At 36.2% G+C, this 24,244-nt stretch overlaps 1 protein-coding gene across 1 annotated transcript in view; it reads left to right on the plus strand.

Moving 5' to 3' along the window:
• Window positions 1–23,812, plus strand: part of PHTF2 (putative homeodomain transcription factor 2) — a 63,297-nt gene extending 39,485 nt beyond the window's left edge. The window contains exons 8-18 of the mRNA XM_064702925.1: window positions 2,934–3,135; window positions 4,844–5,002; window positions 7,813–8,031; window positions 9,971–10,099; window positions 11,307–11,579; window positions 12,719–12,850; window positions 13,713–13,799; window positions 14,841–14,996; window positions 18,182–18,277; window positions 20,585–20,710; window positions 21,457–23,812. Coding sequence (XP_064558995.1) covers window positions 2,934–3,135; window positions 4,844–5,002; window positions 7,813–8,031; window positions 9,971–10,099; window positions 11,307–11,579; window positions 12,719–12,850; window positions 13,713–13,799; window positions 14,841–14,996; window positions 18,182–18,277; window positions 20,585–20,710; window positions 21,457–21,477 — 1,600 coding nt within the window. The 3' untranslated portion in view covers window positions 21,478–23,812. The remainder of the gene's footprint in view (window positions 1–2,933; window positions 3,136–4,843; window positions 5,003–7,812; window positions 8,032–9,970; window positions 10,100–11,306; window positions 11,580–12,718; window positions 12,851–13,712; window positions 13,800–14,840; window positions 14,997–18,181; window positions 18,278–20,584; window positions 20,711–21,456) is intronic.
• The last annotated feature ends 432 nt before the right edge of the window (window positions 23,813–24,244 follow it).

The raw sequence follows: 24,244 nt of genomic DNA on the forward strand, positions 1-24,244 counted from the left end.
ACACTTGGCCTGTTTCTTAGGACAAACTTTGAAGCTCTTTAGATAAGTACATTAAAATGTCTTACATAGAATGTCTGCTGAGTATTTATTTTCAGCAGTTTTTCACTTACACAAATCTTTGACATACTGTTTTCTGGAATTTTAAGTATAGGTCATTCAAATTCACCTCAGAAATTAAATTTTCTGTGTTAGGGCAGGACCCTGTGTACCTACACCATTTGCCTGTGCTCAGATCATTAGTAAACTGGAAGTGTGTATTCAATAAATATCCTTTCCAATGGCAGAATTCAGTCTGACTTAAAAATTATAATTCTAAACTTTAATCCAGCACAGGGGCAATTTAGAAAATACTACTGATAAGTCTTACTTGAAAAGAGGGTGGTATCCAAGCAAGTGATCTGTTCAGAATGCAGTACTGATTTCAGAATTTGCTCTGCATGTGTCCTTACTCCAGTGGAAGTCTTATAACCTCTAAAGTGTTGTAATCTCGAAAAGTTTTGCAGTGGGAACAGAGAGAAGAGTTTTTCTGATCAACCCCAATGAAAATACATTGAAATATATTGAATACATGAGAGTGCAAATCCACACTCTTTCAGAAATTTTATTGAACTTTTCTTTAGTATTTTCCCTTGATAATGCATGAAGAGGACTAAAAATCATTCTTGATTTAGCTTTTGCATATATTCAAGCCTTTTAAGACATTGTATTTAGTCCTGGTGTTCATTGTTTTATTTTAAATACTTTTAGTTATAGCCTAAAATTGTAAAAATTGATTAAGGATGTATGTATATATAGTAATTCTAGATAACCATGCATTTTTGCCAGCAAGGGATATATTGTTTGTGTTTATTACTGTGGGGGTTTTTGTTTTGTTTTTCTTTAAAACATGTGCACAAAAGCCTAACTTTAAGTCCAATATTCACTTTTCTGGCTTGAGGCTTACACTTAAATTTATACAAAAAAATAACTTCAGTTTCTCTGTTAGAAGCAAATAGACTTCAGTCAAGCTCCCTGATATTTAGAATGAGCCTTAGTTGATACCAGCCCAGTAGCTTTGGTCTTGTGATTTTAGCACTCAAACATTGCTTGAGTAGTGAAATCCCATCTGAAAAAGTTGTGCATTCATGTATGTGTTCCCTCTTTCTCTTATCTATTCCTTTTCAACTGTTTGAGGCTACTTCTAGCTTTAAAGTTTTGTGTAAAATGCATAAAAACTTCTCAAATCAAATTTGGAAGAGCTGTCTCATTAATCTGCTCATACAGTTTAGTAACTTGTGGAGGAAGTGTTTCTGACTGGATGTGTATGTGTGATGAGAACTTAAAATTTTCTTTCAAACAGTGAAGAAGTAAATGCAGAAGTGCTGGAGGAATATTTAATTAATTACAAATTAGCTTATCTGGATTCCTCCTTATTGCAGATAATTTAATTTTAGTGCTTCTTCCTCATTACTCACAACTGACCTTGCTTATTATTTTGCAATGAGTTGCCACTGAAAGGCAGTCCCTTTGCTTTAAAAGAATTATAAATGTTAACTTCTTTTCTTAGTTAGGGTAACAAATTAAAGATGGTAAACAAGGATTAAACACATTAGTAACACTGTCTCTTCTCTTGATAATTTTTTCTGCATACCATTATTTTTTGAGCTGAATTGGTCCTTTTTGGATTTCTTTCCTATTTTATCCAGCTGTCCCTGGCCATTTTTTGCTTTCAGGACTCCCCTTTATGTGTGGGATACCTTATCTTGGAAGGAATGTGAGGCGACTCTCCAAATTCTCCCAATTTGTTTGATGTACATATTAAAGAGGAATTTAATCTTCTGCTGTGTAATCCAAGCCCTCTCAGAATGCCTCAGTCCTTAAAGAGAAAGGCAGTGCATATTCCCTCACAGGAGCACCAGATCAATTGAACAGATTCTTGATAATTCAGTGTTCTTGATAGCCCAGTGCTCTACTTGAAATAAAAATAAAAAATTTCAGAAGCATTATTTATAACACTTGTCTTCTTTCCTCTCTTTTCTCACTTAGTGTTCTGAAAAATCTAAAAAACAAAATTTAATTTACTTTGACAATAGAGGAGCTTAAGACTAGAAGTCCCTGTCAGTAAGGTAGCAAGCTGCTATTCCTCTTCATGCCTTCATCCACTGCACTTTCTAGTGTGGGAGTGTAATCATCCAAATGTTTGCTTTGAGAGAGCTTCTTCTTGCAGGAGATAGTCTGCTGGTACATTTATTGTCTAGGAAAGGGCTTTGATTTTAGAGGATGTTATGGGAGACTGTTCAGTGAGAGATTTGTCCTTTAAAATCCTGGAGATTCTGTCCTTTAAAAAGCAGCTTAGTTGGTATGTTTGTAAGAGATAGGGAAAAATGTTGCCTGGGGTGTTGCTGGATAATGCAGAAAAGAGTAGATCCCCTTCTGTTTAGTAGGGTTGTCAGTAAGCAGAGTATATTCAAAACACCACCAAATATCAGTGTACAGAGTACTAAACAGCATGTTTGTTTGCAGCTTCAGGAAATTGCATGCTTGCTTTGAATTAATAATTATTAAAGCAACTTCTAGCAAACCTCTTTTATTTGTTAAGATTAAATAGAGGGATTTCTCTTTCACTTTTGACGCTTGTGATTCTTCCATTAGCAAAGCTGCTGTGAAGTTTTATTTTTAAAACAGGTTTCTTTTTCTCTTCTTTCAGTAGCTAATGATACACATTTCTTTCATACCCTGACAGTTTATTTTATAACAATTTTAAGAGAGGATAATGGGTGTTATTTAGAAGATTAAATAGTTACAAATATAGCATCAAAATCAAATGTTAATATTGTTATTTTTTGGACATCTTAGTAAAGCTAAAACAATGGTTGATAGGAATAAGCAGGATTTAGACTGGGAAATAATTCAGAGAATAATTAATTTAATACATGTATTTGTTTTAAATATAGATCTAAGAAAGCAAAAAACTCAATAGATAAATCCACTGAAACTGATAATGGCTATGTGTCCCTTGATGGGAAGAAGCCAGGCAGAGGCAGTGAAGAAGGAGTGCAGGGCCACGAACGCCGCTGCGAGGTGATCAGGCCAGAGGAGACAGGGTGGAGCCCTGCCCCAGGGAGAGATGCCCTGGGCAACCACAGTCACCACAAAGTAAGTGTGTTTGTTGCTTTTTGTGATGCCTTGGATGCATTTTTATCTGCTTTATTCTTAAAAATGAAATTAGGCTTAGGGTCCTGGAGCCAAAACTTATAGCGAGTTGTCTTACTTCATCATATTCCTGGCCTTTCCTTTTTCTTGTAGGAGGAACCTTAATGGTGTTTTTACATTTTTTGGTATTCTTTATTTCAATGCACAAATTTGTGTGCTGTCCTTTATCTGTGGGTATTTCCTGACCAAGTAAACCTTCTGTGCCTTCTCTGAGAGTCTGGGCATTTTATTGTCTCTGTGATAAAATGGAACAGATTTTGGATTACTGACAGTTTGTAATTTGAAGGTCATTCTGACTATTTCTTTGCCTGTGAATCGTCTTCCTTTTCCTTTTCCTTTTTTTCTTTTTTTTTTTTTTTTGTTTGGTTTGGTTTGGTTTGGTTTGTTTTTTGTTTTTAATTGATCTGTGTGAAAGACGAGGAAAGCAGGATTTCCCTCCAAGTGAAATAGGCAGGACTCTCTATAGTGAGGAATAGGAATGAGAGGGAATAATAGAATCATTACAGAATCATAGGAAGTGATCATGGAAGAAAGCAGAACTTTTAATTTGTCTGGGTCTTATTATCTCCTGGATATCCTGTATTCAAAGTAACACACATTAGTCACCTATTGGAATATGTATCCCAATATAACCAGTTAGATGGTGCCCAGGCCAGTTCTGACCTTCGCTGCTGGGCCACAGGCAGCTCAGCGGTGTTTTACCTCAAAGATACCTTGGCTGGCGGCAGAGTGCAGCGGGGCACAAGACAGGACTCCGTTCTCCTCAGGGGAGAGCTTCTGGCGATGGTGAAGAAAAGAAGGGAGCGGATTCTGCTAGAAGGTAGCCAGATGTTTATTCCATGAGCACAGATATGTCTGCACTGGGCTACTGCTGATAACAGAATAAAAACCGCGTGGTCTCATTCACATTTTATAAGCTCGGGGACAGGGGAAGGGGAGGGGACAGGTGAGTTACCAACCAGGTGAAGGGGGCAGGGTCTCAAGGGAGGATGACACTTAGACAGGCCAATGACCCCCAGGCCTGAGGAGCATCCTTTGAAATCGACGAATCACACGACGCCTTGCTGGTATGTTAGCCTGATTGACAGGGCACACTCAGCAAGGGGTGAGGGGGAAGGGAGAAGGGATAGGTACACATGGGAAGGGCCCCGGAAGTTTAAAACCGGACATTGCAACACACCACAACAGTCACCTCAGTGTTCAACATACATCCTCTAAGCCTTCATCCTTGTAAGAGGTGGTAAATGTTAACTTTGTACTGAATATGTTGATAATTCAGTTTTATACTGTTACTTTTGACTGGTTGGTTGGTTTGGATTTTTTGGTTTGGTTTGTTCTCTTTTCAGATGCAGATAGGCTTAGAGAAAATGTATCTTGGCATGTTCAGTTTACAAAAAATCATATTTAAAATAAGAGCATCATAATCTTTCTTGAGGCTAATGTGAAATAGGCTTTCCTTTGAAAAAAATATTTTTGATGCTACAGTTTCTATTCTATAATTCCTGCTCTGTCAATTTTGAGTCTTGAAAATGCATTAATATCTGGTTTAACTGAGTGTAGATGCTGAAGTTGTAGAAAGAAATTTGATTTCACTAGTTGAGAACAAGACTTATATTACTCTGTCTTACTACTACTGTATTTCCTGCCCTAGGATACTCCCAGGACTGTGACAAATTTATCAGATGAAGTTTCTAGTGAGGAGGGGCCTGACACTGGCTACTCCTTACGCCGCAATGCAGAACGCACCTCCAGCGACTGTACCCTTCGGAACAGGAAATCTCACCATTACAAGAAACACTATCCTCTGGAGGTAGGTTCATTTCTATTGCTTCTTGCCTGTGAGTTCTGAAAAAAAACTTGACTTCTTATTGAGTAAGGCATATAGAGCAAGCAGCTTGCGTGTGCTTGGTTGCTGGCTGGAGTTAAACTATGACATTTCCATAAATGGGGTTTTTTTTTTCCTATCTTGGATTTTAGGAGTCTGTAAATTGGAAGTCATGCTAGTGAGGAACACAATTTTTTTCCTTTGCTTTTCTTTAATGACAGTGTTTTGAAATGAAAAGACTGTAATCTAGTTTTCTTGAGCTTCATCCTATTTTTCAGTTTGTTGTAAGGAGAATTAAAATGTTTGGTAGATTTTGCATCGGGTTATGGTAACTGTTACTGTCCTGTGACACCAGTTATCTCCTCTGGAAAACTGGTTTGTTACAGAAACTGTAGTAATTGGGGATTTGCAAATTTTCAGCATGGTTCTGCTCCTACTTCTCTCCATTTAGTATTTTGGATCCACTCACTTTCTTGCAGAAAAGTCTGATTGACTCTGAATTTTCATTTCCTTGTCTTCCTTGAAACAATAATATTAAATCTTGTTATGAAATTTTACCAAAATGGTCAATGTATAAAAAATACCAAAATTTTATGAGACTTGATGACATTACAGCTTGTAATAGCGGACTTCACAGATTGCATGTGAGCATAATTTTTAATTGTAAGGACTCAGACATTCTAAGAGAATGGAATATCTTAGTGTGGTTTTGCTTATTTATTCATTATTTTAAAAAATTATGCTGTTTTGCTAATGCAATGCAACTTCACAGATATGGAACACTTCTTAAAGGCTGTATTGCTATTTTTTCTTAAAGGTTGAGCAAAGAAAGCAAAGAGTAAAATCAGCACTGACAAAAGTCCACTGACAGATGGGCTTGATAGGCAGAGCTTCATAAGTAAACTCTGTACTTGTTATAGGAAAAGTGTATTGGAAGGGTTCAGGTACTGCTTGCACTGATCACAACTGCAAGGCCTTGAAGTTGATGCTTTGCATAAAAAAACATTAAATAAGCTATTCTTTCACTCATTTCTTGCAGACTTTGGTTAGAAAGATCCAGAATGTTGATTGATGTCAGCATTTAGTGCCTTTTGCCATGTGTGGTTTGTGATAATGGCACTGTTTGTTTCATGTTAGAGAAGATGTCCCTTCACTGTGTGCTTGTGCAGCCATAGTGCTTCACAGGAGAAAGCAGAAGGGCACCATTACAATTGATTTCTTTTGTTTTTCAGCTTAGATATATTTTTCTCTAGTGTAAAGTTCTTCAAAGCTAGGGAAGACTTTGTAGATACCTTCAGAAGCTAGAGACAGAATGTAATCCATGTTTAGCTGTGGCAGTACTGTTTTACACTTATTCCCTGTTCAGTGATCTGACTGATGCAATGAAAGAGGAAGCTTTTCTTTCTTGCTCCCAACTCGCCTCCCCCACACCATTACAAAGAAAATGAAACAATAGTTTTCAAATCAGTGAAAGCTTTCTTTGTATTAAAAAAATTAATAAGTGAAGTCTGTGGGTATACTCTCAAATTCTGTCCTGCATTTTCTTTTATCTTCATGTTTATGTGTCTACTTAATTGTTGTTTGAGCAAGCTATTTTTCATGTTCATACTTTATTAACTTTCAGCCTCACTGGTACCCAGTAGTGACTGCTTTCTATAAATATCTTTTTTTTGCTTGAAAAAAATTAATTTCAGGCTCTTTCTGTATTGATATTATCCCTGTCTTTGTAAAAGGTGGAGAAAGAGTTCAGACCAAATTTTTTCTAAACATTTCTTTACAAAATGATTTGCATAAAGTACATTAAACATGGTTTTCAGAAAGAATGAAGAACACTTCTTCAGATAGTAATGGACTATGAATCACAGTCAGTTAGTATGTCTGCTGAAACAGTACTTAATATTTTTTAAGTGTAGAAAATTGTATGTTCTCTAGAGAAATTAGTAGAGACAAACTTGGTGTTAAGAGGGGATGGAAATTGCCAGAGGATGGCAGTGAGTAGGCTGATGCTGCTTTTAATACTACACCCCTGTCTTCTGGAAATGGATTCTGTTTATTGTAGAAAGTAGTTTAAACTCTACATTGTTTTTCTGAAGACAGCAGTAGATTGTTTCATGTGTATACATTGGGAGATTTGAATGTCCCAAACTTCAGATTTTTCTTTCTTTATCCAAGAGCTAGGTAAAACTGGAGTTTACAAAGGCATACTTGTTTGTCAAGTGCAGTTTAAAAGTGTTTAAAAGAATTAAATTTTTATGTCTAGTTGTTTGGATTACGCATAAACCTGGCATTAGCTATGTGTACCCTTGCTTTTTTTCCCCCCTCTATACCTGATGCATTACTGTCTTCAAACCCACTCTGTCTTCAGAAGGTATGTTAGTAGTAACAATGTGACTTTAGGGGACTTTAAGGGTCAATTCCTCAGAAAGTGGAGTTGTAGCTGGAATCTGTGGCTTGAAATTTGCTGTTAAATTCTGAACTAATGAGCTCTAAAAATCTGTGAAGTAATTATTTCCTTTTAATAATGAGTATGATTAGATTCTTCCCTATGTGACCCCTCCCTAAAAAGCAAAGGCCATGGACTGTTGCTTACTTTTTGGTACAGTATCTTAAAAAGTGCAACATCTTAGACACACTTGCAATAAACACACAAATCTTTCTGATGAAAAGGATTATGGATTAGAACCTAAAAATCCAGATGAACACAGATTCACTAATCTGACCTTTAAAACATCTCTGCCAGGAAATGATGTAGATTAAACCATCAGCATTAATTCCAGTGGATGTTTGGCTTTCAGGACACACCTAAATCAGGTACCAGCTGCAGCTCCCGGTGCTCCAGCTCCAGACAAGACTCTGAGAGCACAAGGCCAGAGTCAGAAACAGAAGATGTGCTGTGGGAGGACCTCCTGCACTGTGCTGAGTGCCACTCGTCCTGCACCAGCGAGACAGACGTGGAGAGCCCTCAGGTGAACCCGTGTGTGAAGAAGGAGTTCAGAGATGACCCATTCCATCAGGTTGGTACCCACCAGTTCTGGTCTTTTACACTACACACAAGGTCAGTGTTACCTTTCATATGTCACAGAAAACCTGGAAGAAAGACCTATATCAGATGGAAGTAACAAAGCCAGAGTGATTTGATAGAATTAAAACAAGTAAAACTTGATTTCTGCTACTCAGTCATTAATTTTTCAAAAGAAGAGTGTATGACAGTATACCAAAATAGCTACAGAATATTTGAGTGCTTGAATCTTAATTCTAATTTAGGACAAGGACTGATTGATTTAAGTTTCCTCTGTGATAGGTGGTTCTGTTTGGGTATTTATTTTTCTCTTTTGGGTTTTCTTTGTTTATTTTGTTTAATTTTTTAATTGTTTGGATTTTGTTGGGTTTTTCCTCCCTTTTGTTTTTCTCTAGTGGAATTGCTTTTTATAAGTACTTATCAGACACCTTTCTGTTTGCTTATTTGGAAATGTATATATAGGAAAAGCAAACAGAAGGATAACATATGTTTTATGTATATGCATATATATATATATGATATCATGGGTGTATTATACATGCCTAAATTCTATTTGGTTATAATTTTTTTACCTTGAAGTTAACAGTAGCAATTTGGATAATTTCATGCAATGTTTTCTATTTTTATTATTAGTTCTTCCTGCTTGCATTCAATAAAATACTAAACCTTGCAGTAGTGAGTTGAATTACAGTACATATATTGACTTAAGGATTTATATTGATTTGTCCACTTGAGAATTTTTCTACTTGATTGCAGATTGTAAATTTTTGAGTTTCAGCTCCTGGTGCTGATACTCCCTCTAGAGGGAGAGCTTGGAAAACTGTGGTTAAGAAAAACCTGCAACAAATATTTATGCTATTTTAATATTATAAATAATTTCTTCTTCACCCAATGGAAATGAGGGAAATAATTGAGTGCTCAGAAAATTACAAATATTTCAGATCAATACTTACAAAGCAAGCAATAAAATGAAAATAAAGCTTTACTTGCAATCAATGATAATTAAAATGTAGAAATAATAGCATGCCCTTGCCCCTGCCAGCAGCAGCACTTCCAGCAGTGTGATGCACACAGTGCCAGGTGACTCAAGCTGAAAGCAATTTCCATCTCCTGAATGGGGGAGGAGGGACACGGGGCTGAGGAAAATCAAGAAATGGCCACAGCAGTATTTGTCACCTCAACATTTTTTCCATATCCTTTAGTTCTCACTTGGCTCTGTGGTTTGAAAGAAAGGTCCCTGAGCCCTAAGTGCATTCAGAAGATTAACCTGGGATTGCTTGGCTGTAGGAGCTGCTTGTATTGATTAGACACCTACTGCTCTGAGTCTGGCCAGATCCAGTGTGCACAGGGGAGGGTCTTTGTGCAGAACAAGGATTTTGAAGTCATTAGGAGCAAATAATAAAAAACTGTTTCCCTGAAAAAACCTGAGAAGAGTGCTTTTCAGGATGTTAGGGGCAAATAAATGAAATAAATTCATTAAATGTGTCAGAATTAAAAATGACTCATAAGTAACACTTTGTTTTCATATTTCTCTCTTCTTTGATACATTTGAGTGAAAAAGAAGCCAATAAATCCTTAATCCCATTAACTCATCCCTATTAGAAAATGGAGTATATAGAAGGAGATCTCACAGCTATTTCTTGGAAAAGAAGGGGAAGATTTTAAGGAATGAGGTTAACATATAATAGAAGTAAATGCTATATAGCAATATTTGTGTCAGTCTAAAGTGTTTTGGTTTGGTTTTTTTGGTGTTTTTTTTTTTATTTGTGGTTTTTAGTTTTTTTATTTGTGTGGTTGATATTTTTGTTGTTGTTTTTTTGTTTTGTTTTTGTTTGTTTTGGGGGAGGAGGTTTGTTAGTATATTTCTGACAAAGGCGTATTGACATGAAAATAGATTCTTAATTCTGATGGAAGATATTTTTTGTCTTTCCCAGAGTCATTTGCCTTGGATCCACAGTTTGAATCCAGGACTAGAAAAAATAAGTGCAATTGTATGGGAGGGTAATGACTGCAAGAAGGCAGATATGTCTGTGCTTGAAATCAGTGGTATGATAATGAACAGAGTGAGTATTTGTTTTACTTTATGCAAATATTGTGTTTAGAAGTGTAAGCACTACCAGGCTTGGTTTATGTGGGGTGGATTTTTTGGTTTGCTGGTTTTTTTGGTGGGGTTTTTTTTGGGTGTTTTTTGATTGTTTGGTTGTGGGTTTTTTAATTTGTTTTGTTGTTCATATTATGGTTTAAGTCCCTGTTATTCATATTATTATTCTATGGCTTACATCACTCTGATTTACTTGTTGCTACTAGACTAAAGAGCTACCAAATCTTCAGTGTTGGGACAATAAAAGGTGTTTGCATTGTAAAGTGCTTGCTCAAATAGCCAACCTCACTTTTACATGTTGTGAATAATCGAGTTTATCTCCTTGATTTCAATGAACAAGTAATTTATTGGGTTAGGAATATACAGATCTGAGTATCTGGATGCTGAGGTTTGGATTGGAAAAGAAAGCTTTCCTCTTTAGGAAGCAAACCTCTGAGAGGATGAGTGGGATGTTCTCACTAGTCCTCCCTCCTTTTTCCTAGTACTCCTCCTGAGGAAACAGTTGGAAATGCATTTAATTGATGTGCTCTTTTTCAAAATAGACAACATGAGTATTTTGTAGAGTTGCTCATAAAACCAAGCATAGCCAAAGAAAACTCTCACTAGTTCTGACAAGTTGATACTCACTCTCTCCCACTTGTTAAAAAGCAACTTATTCACAAACCTAGTTCTGATCTCTGCCTGACTCAGAGGCTTTGCAGGTTTGGATGCAAGACACAGCAGAGACAAACCCAGCAAGCCATGGCCAGCAGAACAGAACTCCGGGCCTGTCTGCACTGTAAACACTTTGATTCCACTAAAAAGGATACAACCTAAACCCAACAGAAATAGGAGCAACATACAGGATCTAAGCAGCCCAGTCTGATTGGCCCACTTGGCTAATTCAGCATTCAGTGAATTTTTAATGCAGGAATATGCACTGGAGTTTAGCTGCAGTGTTTTATTGTTGGGTTTTTAAATTACTTGTTTCCTGTGCATTAAGTGCTCTTTGAGGACATCCTGGAGTTCAAATAATAAAATGGGATGATGATTGGTTGAAGTTTTCATACAGTTTACCAGATGATATAGTGTTCTTTGTGATAAAAGAAAAACATTAATATTTTGTTTATTGAATTAATGACAAAATAATTCAAAAATTAAATACATTCCTTGTTTTCTTTTGTTTTTAGGTGAACAGCCATATACCAGGAATTGGCTATCAGATTTTTGGAAATGTCATATCATTAATCTTGGGTTTAATGCCCTTTGTCTTTCGACTTTTCCAAGCTAAAGATTTAGAACAGCTCGCAGCTCATTCTGCCACGGAGCTCTGCATGACTGCATTTGGGTCAGATGGAGACGTTCTGGTTCTCTCCATGGTTATTATAAGTTTTGTGGTCCGGGTGTCTCTTGTGTGGATTTTCTTTTTTCTGCTCTGTGTAGCAGAGAGAACATATAAACAGGTATGAACAGCAAACCAAGAGACTTCATCTAAAGCAAACCAAGGTTTAATGTTTGCGTTTTTTGACTTTGTGGCTATTTTAAACTTGTTTTCTTCAGCGCGCTGTGAGTCATAGATCAGTGATGACAAACACTTCAGTGGGCTTGCAGTTCAGGAGATGACTCAGTTCCAGTGGACTGAAGTCTCTGAAGCTAAAAGGGTTTTTTTGTTGGTGTTTTATTTTTTTCCTGGAGAGAATTTCTGGGGGAAAGCTGGCTCAATGCATTTACCCAATGCTTAGTCATGTCCCAGTTTGTTTCAGGTTTTCACAAGGAGAAGTAGCTTCAGGGAAAGAGCTCTATAAATTTCCAGTGCATTTCATTCAAAACCTTCAATTTAATTCATGGAATCATAGAATGGTTTGGGTTGGAAGGGACCTTAAAGATCATCCAGTTCCAGGGACACCTTCCATTATACCAGGCTGCTCAGAGCCCCATCCAGCCTTACCTTGGACACTTGCAGGGATGGGACATCAAAACAGTTCTCTCCATCCCTGGCCAAGGCCTTGCCTGCTTTGCTGTTAGATCAGTTCTGTAGCTGGAGATGGTGAGAGCTGCTCTCTGAAGTTCTGTTCCATTGCTTGTTGTTGGAATTAAAACTTCAGAGAGCTACCTTATGTAACTGCAGCACATAAATACTTACTGGTCTGCAAAAGACACATTTTTATAATTTCTGTTCTCAAATTATAGTCAAAATATGTGATGTAATACAGTAGAATGGTATTAACCCACTTCTAATAATGATTTCTGTTGAAATGAACTTCTGTGGTATAGGTGCTCTCTAATGCAAATGATTGACAGGTTTGTGTTTTTTTCCAAATTTTAAGAGCATAGCAGATCTGCTGTCTAAAATTTGAAGACAGGAACTCAGTGTAGCTAAATTTTGTTAATCATTAGAATGTGGAGACTTTTACAATGTTTTAATGCATTTCCTCTCTTTGATAATATGCTACATTTACTTTTGGTTTATATTAACATATTTTAATTTACATTAGTATGTTGTACATTACACTGACATATTTAGTGAAGCCTTTTTCTCTTTTTTTTTTTTTAGTACCTCTGAAAATCATTTCACAGCTAAGGTATTTTTTTTTCTCTGCAGAGGCTACTTTTTGCTAAACTTTTTGGTCATCTCACATCTGCCAGAAGGGCAAGAAAATCAGAGGTACCTCACTTTCGCTTAAAGAAAGTGCAGAATATAAAAATGTGGCTTTCTCTCAGGTCCTATCTAAAGGTAAAATAATTTATATTTTTTCTTTTAATAAGATTTTAACACAATACATTTTAAACATCTTGTTTATGTTCTAACATAAAATATCTCCTTGCTGATGGAAGGTTGGTGTTGTAGGCTATTTCCTTCTGTACACTTATTATTGGTTCATATATCCCATATATGCTTCATTTTTGTGACTCTGGGCCACCAGTGCCTGCAGGCAGACAGATTTTGAGAAAGTTAATGTGTGGTTTTCACATTGTTTTAAAGCCTAGCGTGTTCAGAGTTGGAGTCTTGTCTTAGTAATGCCAGCTCAAAAGTTGTGTGAGTATGTTGGGTAAAAAAGTGATCACATGTAGTCTAATACTGACAGTTCTTGTTTTAAGAGTCTCATGAGTAGGTGTCGTTAACCCAAGGAATTTATAAAGCAATACAGTTCTTGTGTATTTGTGCTGTGAGTGTATGGGTGCCAGGTGAAGCTAGAAATTATACCCAAGTATTATCTATAAGACATTCTGATCCCTGAAATCTTCTATCACTAGTTTTTACAAACAGAAAAAGATTAGTGAAAACATGAAGGAATTATGGTGTAGAGGCTGGAGAGGGTGGAAAACAGGAGCTATAAGCAAACACAATTTAGTGTGGTGCTGGTGGGATGAAAGGAGGATAACATCACTTGGATAATAGAATGTAGTTGGGGTGTTTTAAATTTCTGCATATGGTGGCACTGTTGTGGAATGTCTTCCTTTCTTTCCTTGGAACCAAATTTGTGTATTTCACCTTTTCCTGTGCCACTGAGAACATTTGTGTGTTCTAACTAGTGTTGCTGAATCCCAGTGCTGCTTGGGTGGGTTTCACTCACATGTGCATTTCCTGTTTTCAGCGTCGGGGTCCTCAGCGCTCGGTGGATGTGATAGTGTCATCTGCCTTCCTGCTGACTATCTCAGTTGTGTTTATCTGTTGTGCACAGGTGAGGAAAATTTACTTGTAGAGAAACAGCCATGGCTTAAATAGTTTTGAAAACAGTTTTGAGTGCCTTTTACATGGTGATGTCTAGTAAGTTAAAAGACCCCAGTAAAAAACCGAAAAACCAGTAAAAGCTGTTAGAGCTTTTTAGAGTACAGCTCCATTTTGTATCAATGTTTCATCTTCTTTAGAATATTTTCTGTAATAGCAGAAGAAAGTTCTGTTGCAGCAAATTAGAGGGCTAGGCTATCAGCAGTGGTGGATTCTGCACCTGGGACAAGGTGATTCTTGGGGGTGTCCTGTGCAGGACCAGGAGTTGGCTCTATCAGTGATCCTGTGTATCCCTGCCAGCTCAGGATATTCTGTAATATCACTGTTATATTTTAAATCTGTCTCCTCCTTCATTTTTCATTGTGGTTTTTGGAACTTTTTTTTTCTTCATTTTGCATCAAAATACACTTCTGCAAAGACAGTTGATACTGACCTTGGTTGATGCTTTTTGTGAGAAACAGGCTTGTTGGCTATATTTGCCTGCCCTCTAGTGGAAAATCTTTTAGTAAGCAAATCTATGTCTAAAGAAGCTCTCTGTTGCTTAAGAATTGTCTTTTAAATTCTGTTTCAAAATACAGAGGATCTTCTGAATGGCTTCTGGTTGTGTTTTCTTTACAATTTCTATCTACCTTTATTGTGTTTGCCTGCTAGCTAGCTGTAAGTATTTTATTAAGAATGTAATTTACATAAAACTTAGTACATGTGAGGGTGTATTTTTTTTATCTCACGTAGCACCTTTGCAAGTCTGAAGAGGAGTTAAAAATTGTCTTAGAATGTATTTTTTTTATTTATCTTTTCTCAGACCTCATATCTCTGATACACTGTTGGTTTAAAATTATGAGTCAAATCTTATAGGCCTAAAAAGCCTTCATGTATTTATTACTGGGATATGTTTCTTGAAGTTGTGGAGATATGTTACTATTTTCTTGTATCGCAATGTAATTATTATTTCAAATTAAATTTTGATTTATTTTCTCTGTTTTTCTTTTTTCAGCTACTTCACATGCATGAGATTTTCCTTGGTTGTCACTACAACTGGGAACTCGTAATTTGGTGCATTTCTCTAACTGTTTTTCTCTTAAGATTTGTTACTCTTGGATCTGAAACAAGTAAAAAGTACAGCAATACCTCAATATTACTTACTGAGCAGGTGAGAATTTGTATAGACCTATATTTTTATACCTAAACAACTCATTCATCTGGTACATCTCAGGCCTTGTAGATTTATTAAAATAGTTTGGATTAGGGAGTTAATTATGGGGAAGTGAAGTAACTTTGCAACCCAAAGTTCAGTTTCTGAGATAAATGTTTGACTTCATCCCAACTTTTGTTTAAGTGAGTGAACTTAGAGGTACCATCTCCTTTGATACAGTTTAACATCTAACAGAACACAAACATAAAAAATAGTTTTTAAATATAAAAAAAATCCTGGAATCTCAATGTTGGATGGGTGAGAAAAAGATCTGAAGACAAACTTAAACCTCTATGAAGTGAATTGCTGTTTCCAGTCCAATACCTTAGGACTGCTAGGTTGCATGGATTACATGTAGTCTCTTCTATACTCCTTGGAAATCTTTTTTTAGTCATTTTTCAAGCTTGTCTTTGGGTCTGTGTGTGTTTCTTTTGAGGAATGTTCTGGTTGGTGTTTGTACTTCAAACTTCCCTCTCTGCTATGCCTGGCACTGCTGATAGTTTTCCAAGCTAAGCATGTTCAGGTAGTGTTAGGTTAGAAAGAAATATTTTTTTCTGAAATTTCACACTGGTACAAAACAACCCTTTCAGGGCAAGGTAAATAGGCAGTTCCAGAAACCTTCACAGGTTTCCTACAGAAAATGTGTTAAAGTAGGAGAATAAAATCTTCCACACTGTGTGTCCCAAAGTCAGGATGTGAGGCCTCTGGCAGATGAATAAATGACTCATTCTGCCTTTACTAAAGATAAGGTTGGACACTGAGAAGCCTGACTGCCCCTCTCCCTTGTCCTGAATGAGATATTTTGCACCAGTCTGAAAACTCTTGAGTTCCTGAGCCTGGAGAGTTTTCAATTGTTCTGTTGATCCTCGGAGCTGAGTGTCCCAGTGAAGTTTGTCTGCTGTTTCTGGAATGAAAATGGAGGGAAGTGTTTGGGATAAGGATTGCAAAGAGCAAGGGGAGAGAGATTGTCAAGCCTTTATTTTGCTTTCATAGGTTTCTATACTATGGTCTTCCTGGAGTCAATGTTTGAGCATTTTAACCTAGCATGGATATTGAAAGAAACACTTTCTGTATGTCATCAGACACCTTTGCATTGAGTGCAGCTTATCCTGTTACAAATCTTTTCCCTTAAAAATGCCTGAGAGCTTTATGAAATGAAAACCAAAATAGAATTCACAATTGTTTCTCAGAAAATGAAAAGGATACACTTCACCCTGGGTAGGACTCATTTTAGACTGCTTTAATTGCTTAAGCCGGGTACTACAGCTTATTTACAGTGGTCTTGAGACAGACTCATGGAAGTCTAACATTTTGGCTTTTCAAGGAAGGTCAGGCCTTTTGAAATATTGACTAATACTTTATCTAAAAAAGAACATCTGATCTAGTGTCCTGGAAAATGGCACACTGGAGTTATTAGGCATAGTGAGAAGAGAACAAAGCTGAAAACAAACAGGGAAGTACAACAACAATAACAAAAAAAACCAACAAATGAGTCTCCACTCTCTGATGCAATTAAAATGCTCCACAGATAAGATGAAATTGAAAATTCTACTTTTGCCAGCAGAGTTCCAGGCACTTCTTTGTGCTTTACATTCAACCTATGAATTTCATGATTAGGAGTTATGATGGGAATATAAAAGGGATTTTTTTGATTTTATGTTGTTTGGTTATAATTTTTCAGGTCCTTCTGAAAGTGTTTTTAATTGCTCTTGTAAATCTGTGAGCAAAATAGAATGTATGGTCAGACCACAGCTGTCATTTTGCCAGTTTTGAATCTCAAAGCAGGTGTCGTAGATGGCTGAGCAGACACACTCCTCCTGATGGCAAGTTTGTTATTGAAATTAAGGAAATCATAATAGCTCTTAAAAGAGATCTTTGAATCTTCTTAGGGTTTCCAGAGTTGCTAGTTAGAGCCCTTATTTTTTGTTTAGTCCTGCTTATAAATCTTGCATTGTTGAAATCAATAGTTTTATCTTTAAAGACTGAAATCTCTTTGGCTCTGAAAGCAGAATTTTAATGTATAATGCAATAATAATAATAATAATAATAGTTCAGGAGCTTAGTATACCTTGGAATATATTAGGCATAGATTTTTTTTTTTTAACCTGTGTAAGAAATTTACAGTGGTCTTTTTAGGGAGATCTGATAATCAATTACTTGTTTTAGATGTCTATGGCCCTTGTTTCAATAACCACCATACAATGAGGTGGTGAAATATATCATAGCATAGTCAGATAAGTGACATCTGAAGGACTACTTCAGCACATTTCTAAATTGTTCATTTTTTATTTTGAAGGTTGTCACCCTAAAATAAAAAGTTAGTGGCTTTTCAAGACATTTTTTGCTTTGATTTGCTTTTGTTGTGCAATAGAAAAGAAAAAAAACCTAGGCTTTGTTTGATGTAGGATATCAAAGATGGGTTGTTTGAGAATGAAAGCTGATGTTTCAAAATTGCTAAAAGGACAAAAGAGAGCTAGTTTGAACTCTTAACTTTGTCAGAAATAATGACCTAAAAAAGTCTACTTCACAGAAGCATTGAAATGTTCAATATACTGTTCTCCTACAGCAATGAAGAGTTTAATAATTTTTCAGATATTTCAAGGCACTGGAAAGATTGATTTTTCTGCTCTCGAGGTGCTCGTGAAGTACTAAATTACACCAGAATCTTTTAAAAGAAATTACACTTTAGCAGAGTTATGGTTTAGCATTCCATTCAGTTCAATAGCTTTTGAGGATGTTAAGTCTTGTAAGGTCTGCCCACTGGTATAAAAACCTTCTGGGAATGAATTGTCAAACCTCAGGCAACCCTTGAATGAGGAAAAAAAATTATGCAAACCCTACCTATGCTGGTTTTTTGTGTCTAATTTATAGATCAGACTAAACTTTAAACTTGGTGCTATAATAATGTCAAATGTAATTAATTTATTATATCATAAATTAGCATTGTATTTTCCTATGGTGCTGAGCCAGTACTTGTTCTTGAATATTAAAAAGGAAACAAAACGCTTGCTTGCTTGCAGAAATTCTTGCAGTTTTGTCATATGGCTGCTGAGCAATCACATTGTTGGAATATTAAATAGTTCAAAATTAATTCCTTTAAATTCTGAGTAGGTGGTGATACTTGTGTTTTTGTTTTAAATCAGATAAACTTGTACTTGAAAATGGAGAAAAAGCCTAATAAAAAGGAGGAACTGACACTAGTGAACAATGTTTTAAAACTTGCTACTAAGTTATTGAAGGTAAGAATTAAAGTGGTATTCTCATATTGTAAAAATGAAGTAGAATAGATTGGTTAAAGAGTCACTTGTGTGACTTCTGCAGGCAGTAGGGTGTGCTCTGGTTGAAATTTGCCCTGTACCTCTTCACAGGGATGCTGCTTGTTCATACACTGCACTCTGTTACGTTGCCATCATTCTGGATTGCAAATTATTATTACATCCAGGGAGTTTTATTTTTAGCTGTGTATTAGCAGTGTGAGAGAAGGTACTTCGGGGTGGTCAGGATGATGGATGCCTGGGAAATAAATGATGAAATTTTATTGTCTGAGTGTCAATACGGTGATGATTTAAGATCTTGTGACCTCACTCTCCCACACACTGAATTTAGGTCCCTTAGGCTGTTGATTCCCACGTGCCAGGGAGCAGCCCATAAAATGCAGTTAAAACTGTGTTTAATTTAGCCAGTCAGTAGCTGAGATCAGAGTATTTCTTCTAGTTAGATGAGTAATTCCTCCCACCAGCACACCTGGAGCAAGGTGTGTGTTGGTTCCCTCCTCTCTGAAAAGATACAGAGCACTTTTCCTGAGAGGACTGATGGACTCAGCAAGGACTCAGAGCTGACAGAGCAGCTGCTTGGGAGCTGTGCTGCAGCAATAAGGAGAACCTGGCTACATCAGTGACTGTGTCCTGGTGTAAGAATGAGGGATTGTAAGGCTTTCAGGGCCTGGTTGTGGAGCAAATGGAAGGAAGTCTTCTCAGTGCATCAGGTGGTCGAGGTGTGGATACAGAGGGTTATCTGGATTCAGGGAGGGACTGGACAAGAACAGACAAAGCCCAACAGATTTAGGATGAGCTCTCATGAGCTCCTCATGGGCTGAAGTGTTTGTGTGCTGTGAGAATGTGGGTAGGTTCCATGTTGATCAAGTCTTGTTCTAAATGGCTTCCATTTTTTTCATGCTCTTCTTGGTGTTTCAAAAAAAGCTTTCATGTTTTCCTCTTGCCAAAAGTCAGCCTTTTCCAATGGGGAACTTAGCTTTTGTGGCACAAATCCCAGACCCTGGCCATCATTTAGTTACTGTGAGAAGATACCAAAAAGTGAGATTTTCAAGCCACCTACTAGGAGCTTTAAATAAATTCTTGGTAGTTAGTGGTTCGTGCAATACTTCGTGTCCAGTAGCTAAATGGGCTTAGGGTTTTTTAATTTGATTTTGGGTGGTTTTGGTCTTTAAACTTTATAAAGACTAGATTCTGTTGAATATTCTTACTGTTTTCTTACTCAAAAATTTGGTAAGATGAATCCAGAACCTAAAACCTTTTTCCTTACAGAATCTCTCTGCTGTCCTTCTCAGAATCATGTCTTTTGTATCTTTTGTATTTGCAGCAGAGTTTTATACAACATTACATCCAAATGAAAAGGTTGTTCATTGTTATTTCACATTTTTGAAAGAAGAATCATACCTTTGAAATTCTTCATGTTTAAGAAAGGGTTTATAAGGGCATTTTCAAGGCTCAGGATGTAATGCAGGAGAAGGATGAAGATGAATTTAAAGCTAGAAAATATAAATGACCAAAGCAGTGATAGTTGGTAGACTTTATATAATCCACTCTTATATTTTAAAACTCCTTTTTATTTCCTTTATTTGACATATTTCTAGGCCAGAAAAGTTTGGGTGACTATATTCACACACCAATAGTTGAAAATCAGTGAAATAGCTTCTTTATTCAAGTTTTGTTACAGATTAATTTGGGCTAAAGTTTTGTTCCTTTCAACTTAAAAAAAGTAAAATGTTGGCAGTCTAATGATGGTTAGGACTTTTTTTCCTTTGTCATCCTTTTCTGGCTATATGGATCAATTGTTAGTTTCAAAATCAACGGAAAAAGAAGGAAATTGCAATAGGAAAGATATTTTTGTTAATTTTCATAGTTGTGAGGTAGTCTTCTGTCATTATGAAAAATCTTTTTCTTATTTTTTGTGGTTCTGCTGCCTGTCACTTCTTTTAACACTGAAGATGATTTCTGAAAAACTGTAAGGAATTTGGAGATGGTGTCACCTAGCTCTTTATTTTCTTGGCTTCATGAGCAGGTTGGTAGGTATTGTACATGGGTAGTCTCCAGTTTTTTGAGGAGTTATTTAGACAACATCAATAAACACTCAATTACTGTGATGGATATTTTCCTGCACATTGTGTTTGATATGTAGAATAGGAGAATGTTTTGCTTCATTGAGACTTGAAGACTTCCTAAAGTAATACTGTTTAATACATATGTGAACAAAACTCTCTTTGTGTAATTTTGGTTTTTAATGATGCTGTTGTTTTGCTTTATTAGGAACTGGACAGTCCCTTTAGGTTATATGGGCTTACAATGAATCCACTGCTTTATAACATCACCCAGGTTGTCATCCTGTCAGCTGTTTCTGGTGTCATCAGTGACTTGCTTGGATTTAATCTAAAGGTAAATACTTGAGAATCATCCCTTTTTTCACCATAGATGGAGCACATATTGAAGCATAGTTAATTCTTAGAATCTAGAAGATTTGTTGTTTGAAAACTGTTACTAAATTACTAAATTAAATCTATATCAGAAGAATAATGGTGTATTTGTCAGAGCAGCCCTTAAAACTTTTTTTTTTCATTATGTGGCTTTGTAATTTCATTTGGGACACTTAATTACAAGAATTCTTAGATAGACATGCGGAGACATTTGTACACATAAATACAAGACCTTCCTTAACTTTTCTTCATATCCCAGATTTGATTTCTCTCTTTATTCCTCACTGTTGACTCTGCAGCTCTTTGTGGGAGGGAGGCAGAGCAGGCTGTCCTTGTCTTGCACTGCAGTGAAGCATTGCAGTAGGAATGGTGTTGCTGTGACCAGTCCTACAGTGTTGTTTGTCACTGCTGTAAGACTGTCCCCTTAGATCCTTTCTGAGGCCCACCCTGAGCTGCAAACTCTGGAAGCTATTTCAAAATTCAGGTTATGAGGCACAACCTTGTTGTTGTCACATTGGCCTTTATTGGCCATTAAGTTTGCTTACATCTGCTATCTTTTTCTTGTTAGAAATAAATGGCTGTAAAATGTATTCTGTGTGTTATTAGAACATGTAGCAAATGCAGTAAGAAAAAATGTGGTGGTATTGCAGTTCTGATAAACAGAAATAATTTGAGAAATAAGTTGATGTCCTGCTCTAATTTTTCCAGCTCTGGAAGATCAAATCTTGACAGTATAGAAAGAAGATGAAATAACACAGTGTTACAGAAAAGGTCATTGGTGGACAAAACTGCCTCACAGCAGCCACTGAACCTGTATTTCAGAAGCTACAACCTCTTCAAGGAAGTAATTTGGAAAACGGAAGTGTTTACATCTGTCTTGTGCAATCTTTGTATTTATTTCATCTTCTCACTGGTTTATGTTTGTTTTAGTTGACATTTATGTTTTATTTTCCAATTACTTGTTCTGTTCTGGAAAAGGTCAATTTTAGGAAGGGTCAAAAACTGTGCGTCTGAGAGTTTGAAATCCTGAAATACGATCACACTAAATTGCTCTCTCTGTTGTTAAAGCTAAGCCAATGCTGAGCATTTTTAGTTACCAGTAACACTATATGGAAGTCATTTGATTTTTGATAGTGTGGTAAAATTGCTTAGAATATTTCATTTGCACCAGTCATTTATGAGGACAATGTCAATAGATGTTTGGTTGCAATAGAAAAGTGAGACATACTCAAAAAATAGAGTACTGACAATACAGTATGACAGGTAGCAAAAATGTTTTCTATTAGAAACAATTTCTAATATTTTGAGTAATTCCAGGATCTAAACTCATATAGGCTGCAGTTTAAATATCCTGGGATGTTAAAAAGGTATTATATAAGAAGTCAACAAGTGTTCTTTGATAACACATTTATTAGAGCAATAATTGTAAATGGTTACCATGCTGTATGATATTTTGATAAAAATTAAATATTGTATTTATTTGAAATACTGAGCTGTTCTGTGCAGCTCTGACTGTGCATGTGCACTTTTTATTGTTACTTTTAATGAGAAACTTTATACATATAAATGTATATTAATTGGGATATATTATGGTGAACTATGGAGCAGTATGTATTATATGTTGAAGTTGAATATTTAAACAAGCAAATTATTTACTGGTGAAAGGAATGCTTTGAATGACTGAGCAAAAGATAGATAGCTAGATAGATGCTCTCCTCTTGTACACTATAGTATATGCCATTCATACCACATCGAAGTTTAAGAACAACTAAACACAAAGAACAAGTGGCTCTGGTGAGCAGCAGAGCTGCAGAGCCGGGTGTTTGGCAGGTTTGTGTCTTGAAATAACTGCCCTTCCTCCCCAGCAGGTGTCATTGCCATGTGCTTTCTGCTGGGCTTTCTAACGCCTCTCCCTCTGCCTCCCACAAGGACCAGTCATATTGACTCGTGGTTCTTCAGTGTGACAAAAATAATGTGTCCATCCCTGTGAAATTAAGTAACTTGTAACCAACTTTCCTTCTACAAGGAAATTATTCTGGGAGGATTAATACCACAAGGCACAAGTATTCTTATGTTTTCTGTTTCTAAAATGCTAGCTTCATACTGAAAAATTACAAGTAATTGTTGACAAGAGTCTGGATATTGCCCTATGTTTGCTAATGTTCAGAATCTTGAAAGATTTGAAGTATTGAGTCTTAAACTTATGTGGTATAAAAATATTTTTATATATAAAGCAACACAAACAAGCATTTTGTATTTTATTTGCCTCTGTACTAATGTTTAATAATGACCAAAGTGCATTCTGGTTTTTGGAAGAATGTATTACTGGAGCTTTAAGAACATACTATATTTAGTTTCTCATGTGAAAACTTCAGCTGCCTCTGATCTGTTTCTCCTTTCTCTGTTGTTTGACGTTGGGATTGTTTTTAAAAATTAAGTACATTTTATACACAGTTTTTTCCAAATTATGGTACAGACCTACACAGAACTTAATTTTGCACAAAATATATTTAAAAAAACAAAAAAAAGAACAGCAGGAGTTCTATGGGTGATAAAAGATAAGGCTGATGCTTTTTACAGCCTGTCATTATTAACACCAAGAAGAAAACCATTCTTTAGTCTAGAGTGGAATTAAATTATTTTTAGACATGTGAAACCGTGACTATATGGCTTTCATTACTTTAAAAAAAAAGGATGAGAGAAAACAGCAATTTGGGTTGAAGGTGAAATTAGTTGAACCATGTATACCTCAGCAACTAGCACTGTGCGGTTTGTTGCACTAACAAATGGCGGCTTGGGGAAAGTAAAACACTTGTGAAATGAAATTAAAAATAATAAAAACCTTTATTTGCTACCCTTAGGTATATTCATTATGTTAAAAATGAGAGAGGTTTATTCTCCATCCCTCAATGTGGAAAGTCCAGTATAAGAATAGAGGCAAGTAGAAATATGGCAGATATTGCGTTGTTAACTGTTATTTTTTGCCACGTGTTTTGTAACTGAAAGTGTGATCAGGCTTGGAATAAAGCTTTCTATGGCTGATGGTAAAAAAGAAAAAAATGCAGTCAGCTATGTCTTTAGTAACATCCAGCATATTTCTGTGTCTGCCTGTTTTGATTTAAATCCATATATTCTATTTAATTTAAAGCACAGTTGGGAAAGAAACATGCACACAATGCAAATGATATAGAATATCATCTGGAATAACCCAAGTTAAAGTGCTGGTGAAATCAAAAAGATACTTTAATAATTTGATTAGTTTTCCATGTTATCTTCTAGGAATAGGACATTTAAAACATTTGGGTAGCTACCAAATTTAGTAGCTTCAAAAAACTTCTCTGGATTGCAAGCTTATTTCATTCCAGGTAATGCTTAAGGATATCAGTGGTTGAGATTTCTTTGGCATCCAGCAGCAAATGATAGAGAGAATTATCTTTTTTACAGGTGGTGGTAGTGGGCTGCTGCTGTTCTCTTTACTGGGCACTTCAAACTCCAA

The sequence above is a fragment of the Zonotrichia leucophrys genome, chromosome 1A (genome assembly GCF_028769735.1).
Source record: "Zonotrichia leucophrys gambelii isolate GWCS_2022_RI chromosome 1A, RI_Zleu_2.0, whole genome shotgun sequence".
NCBI lineage: Eukaryota > Metazoa > Chordata > Aves > Passeriformes > Passerellidae > Zonotrichia > Zonotrichia leucophrys.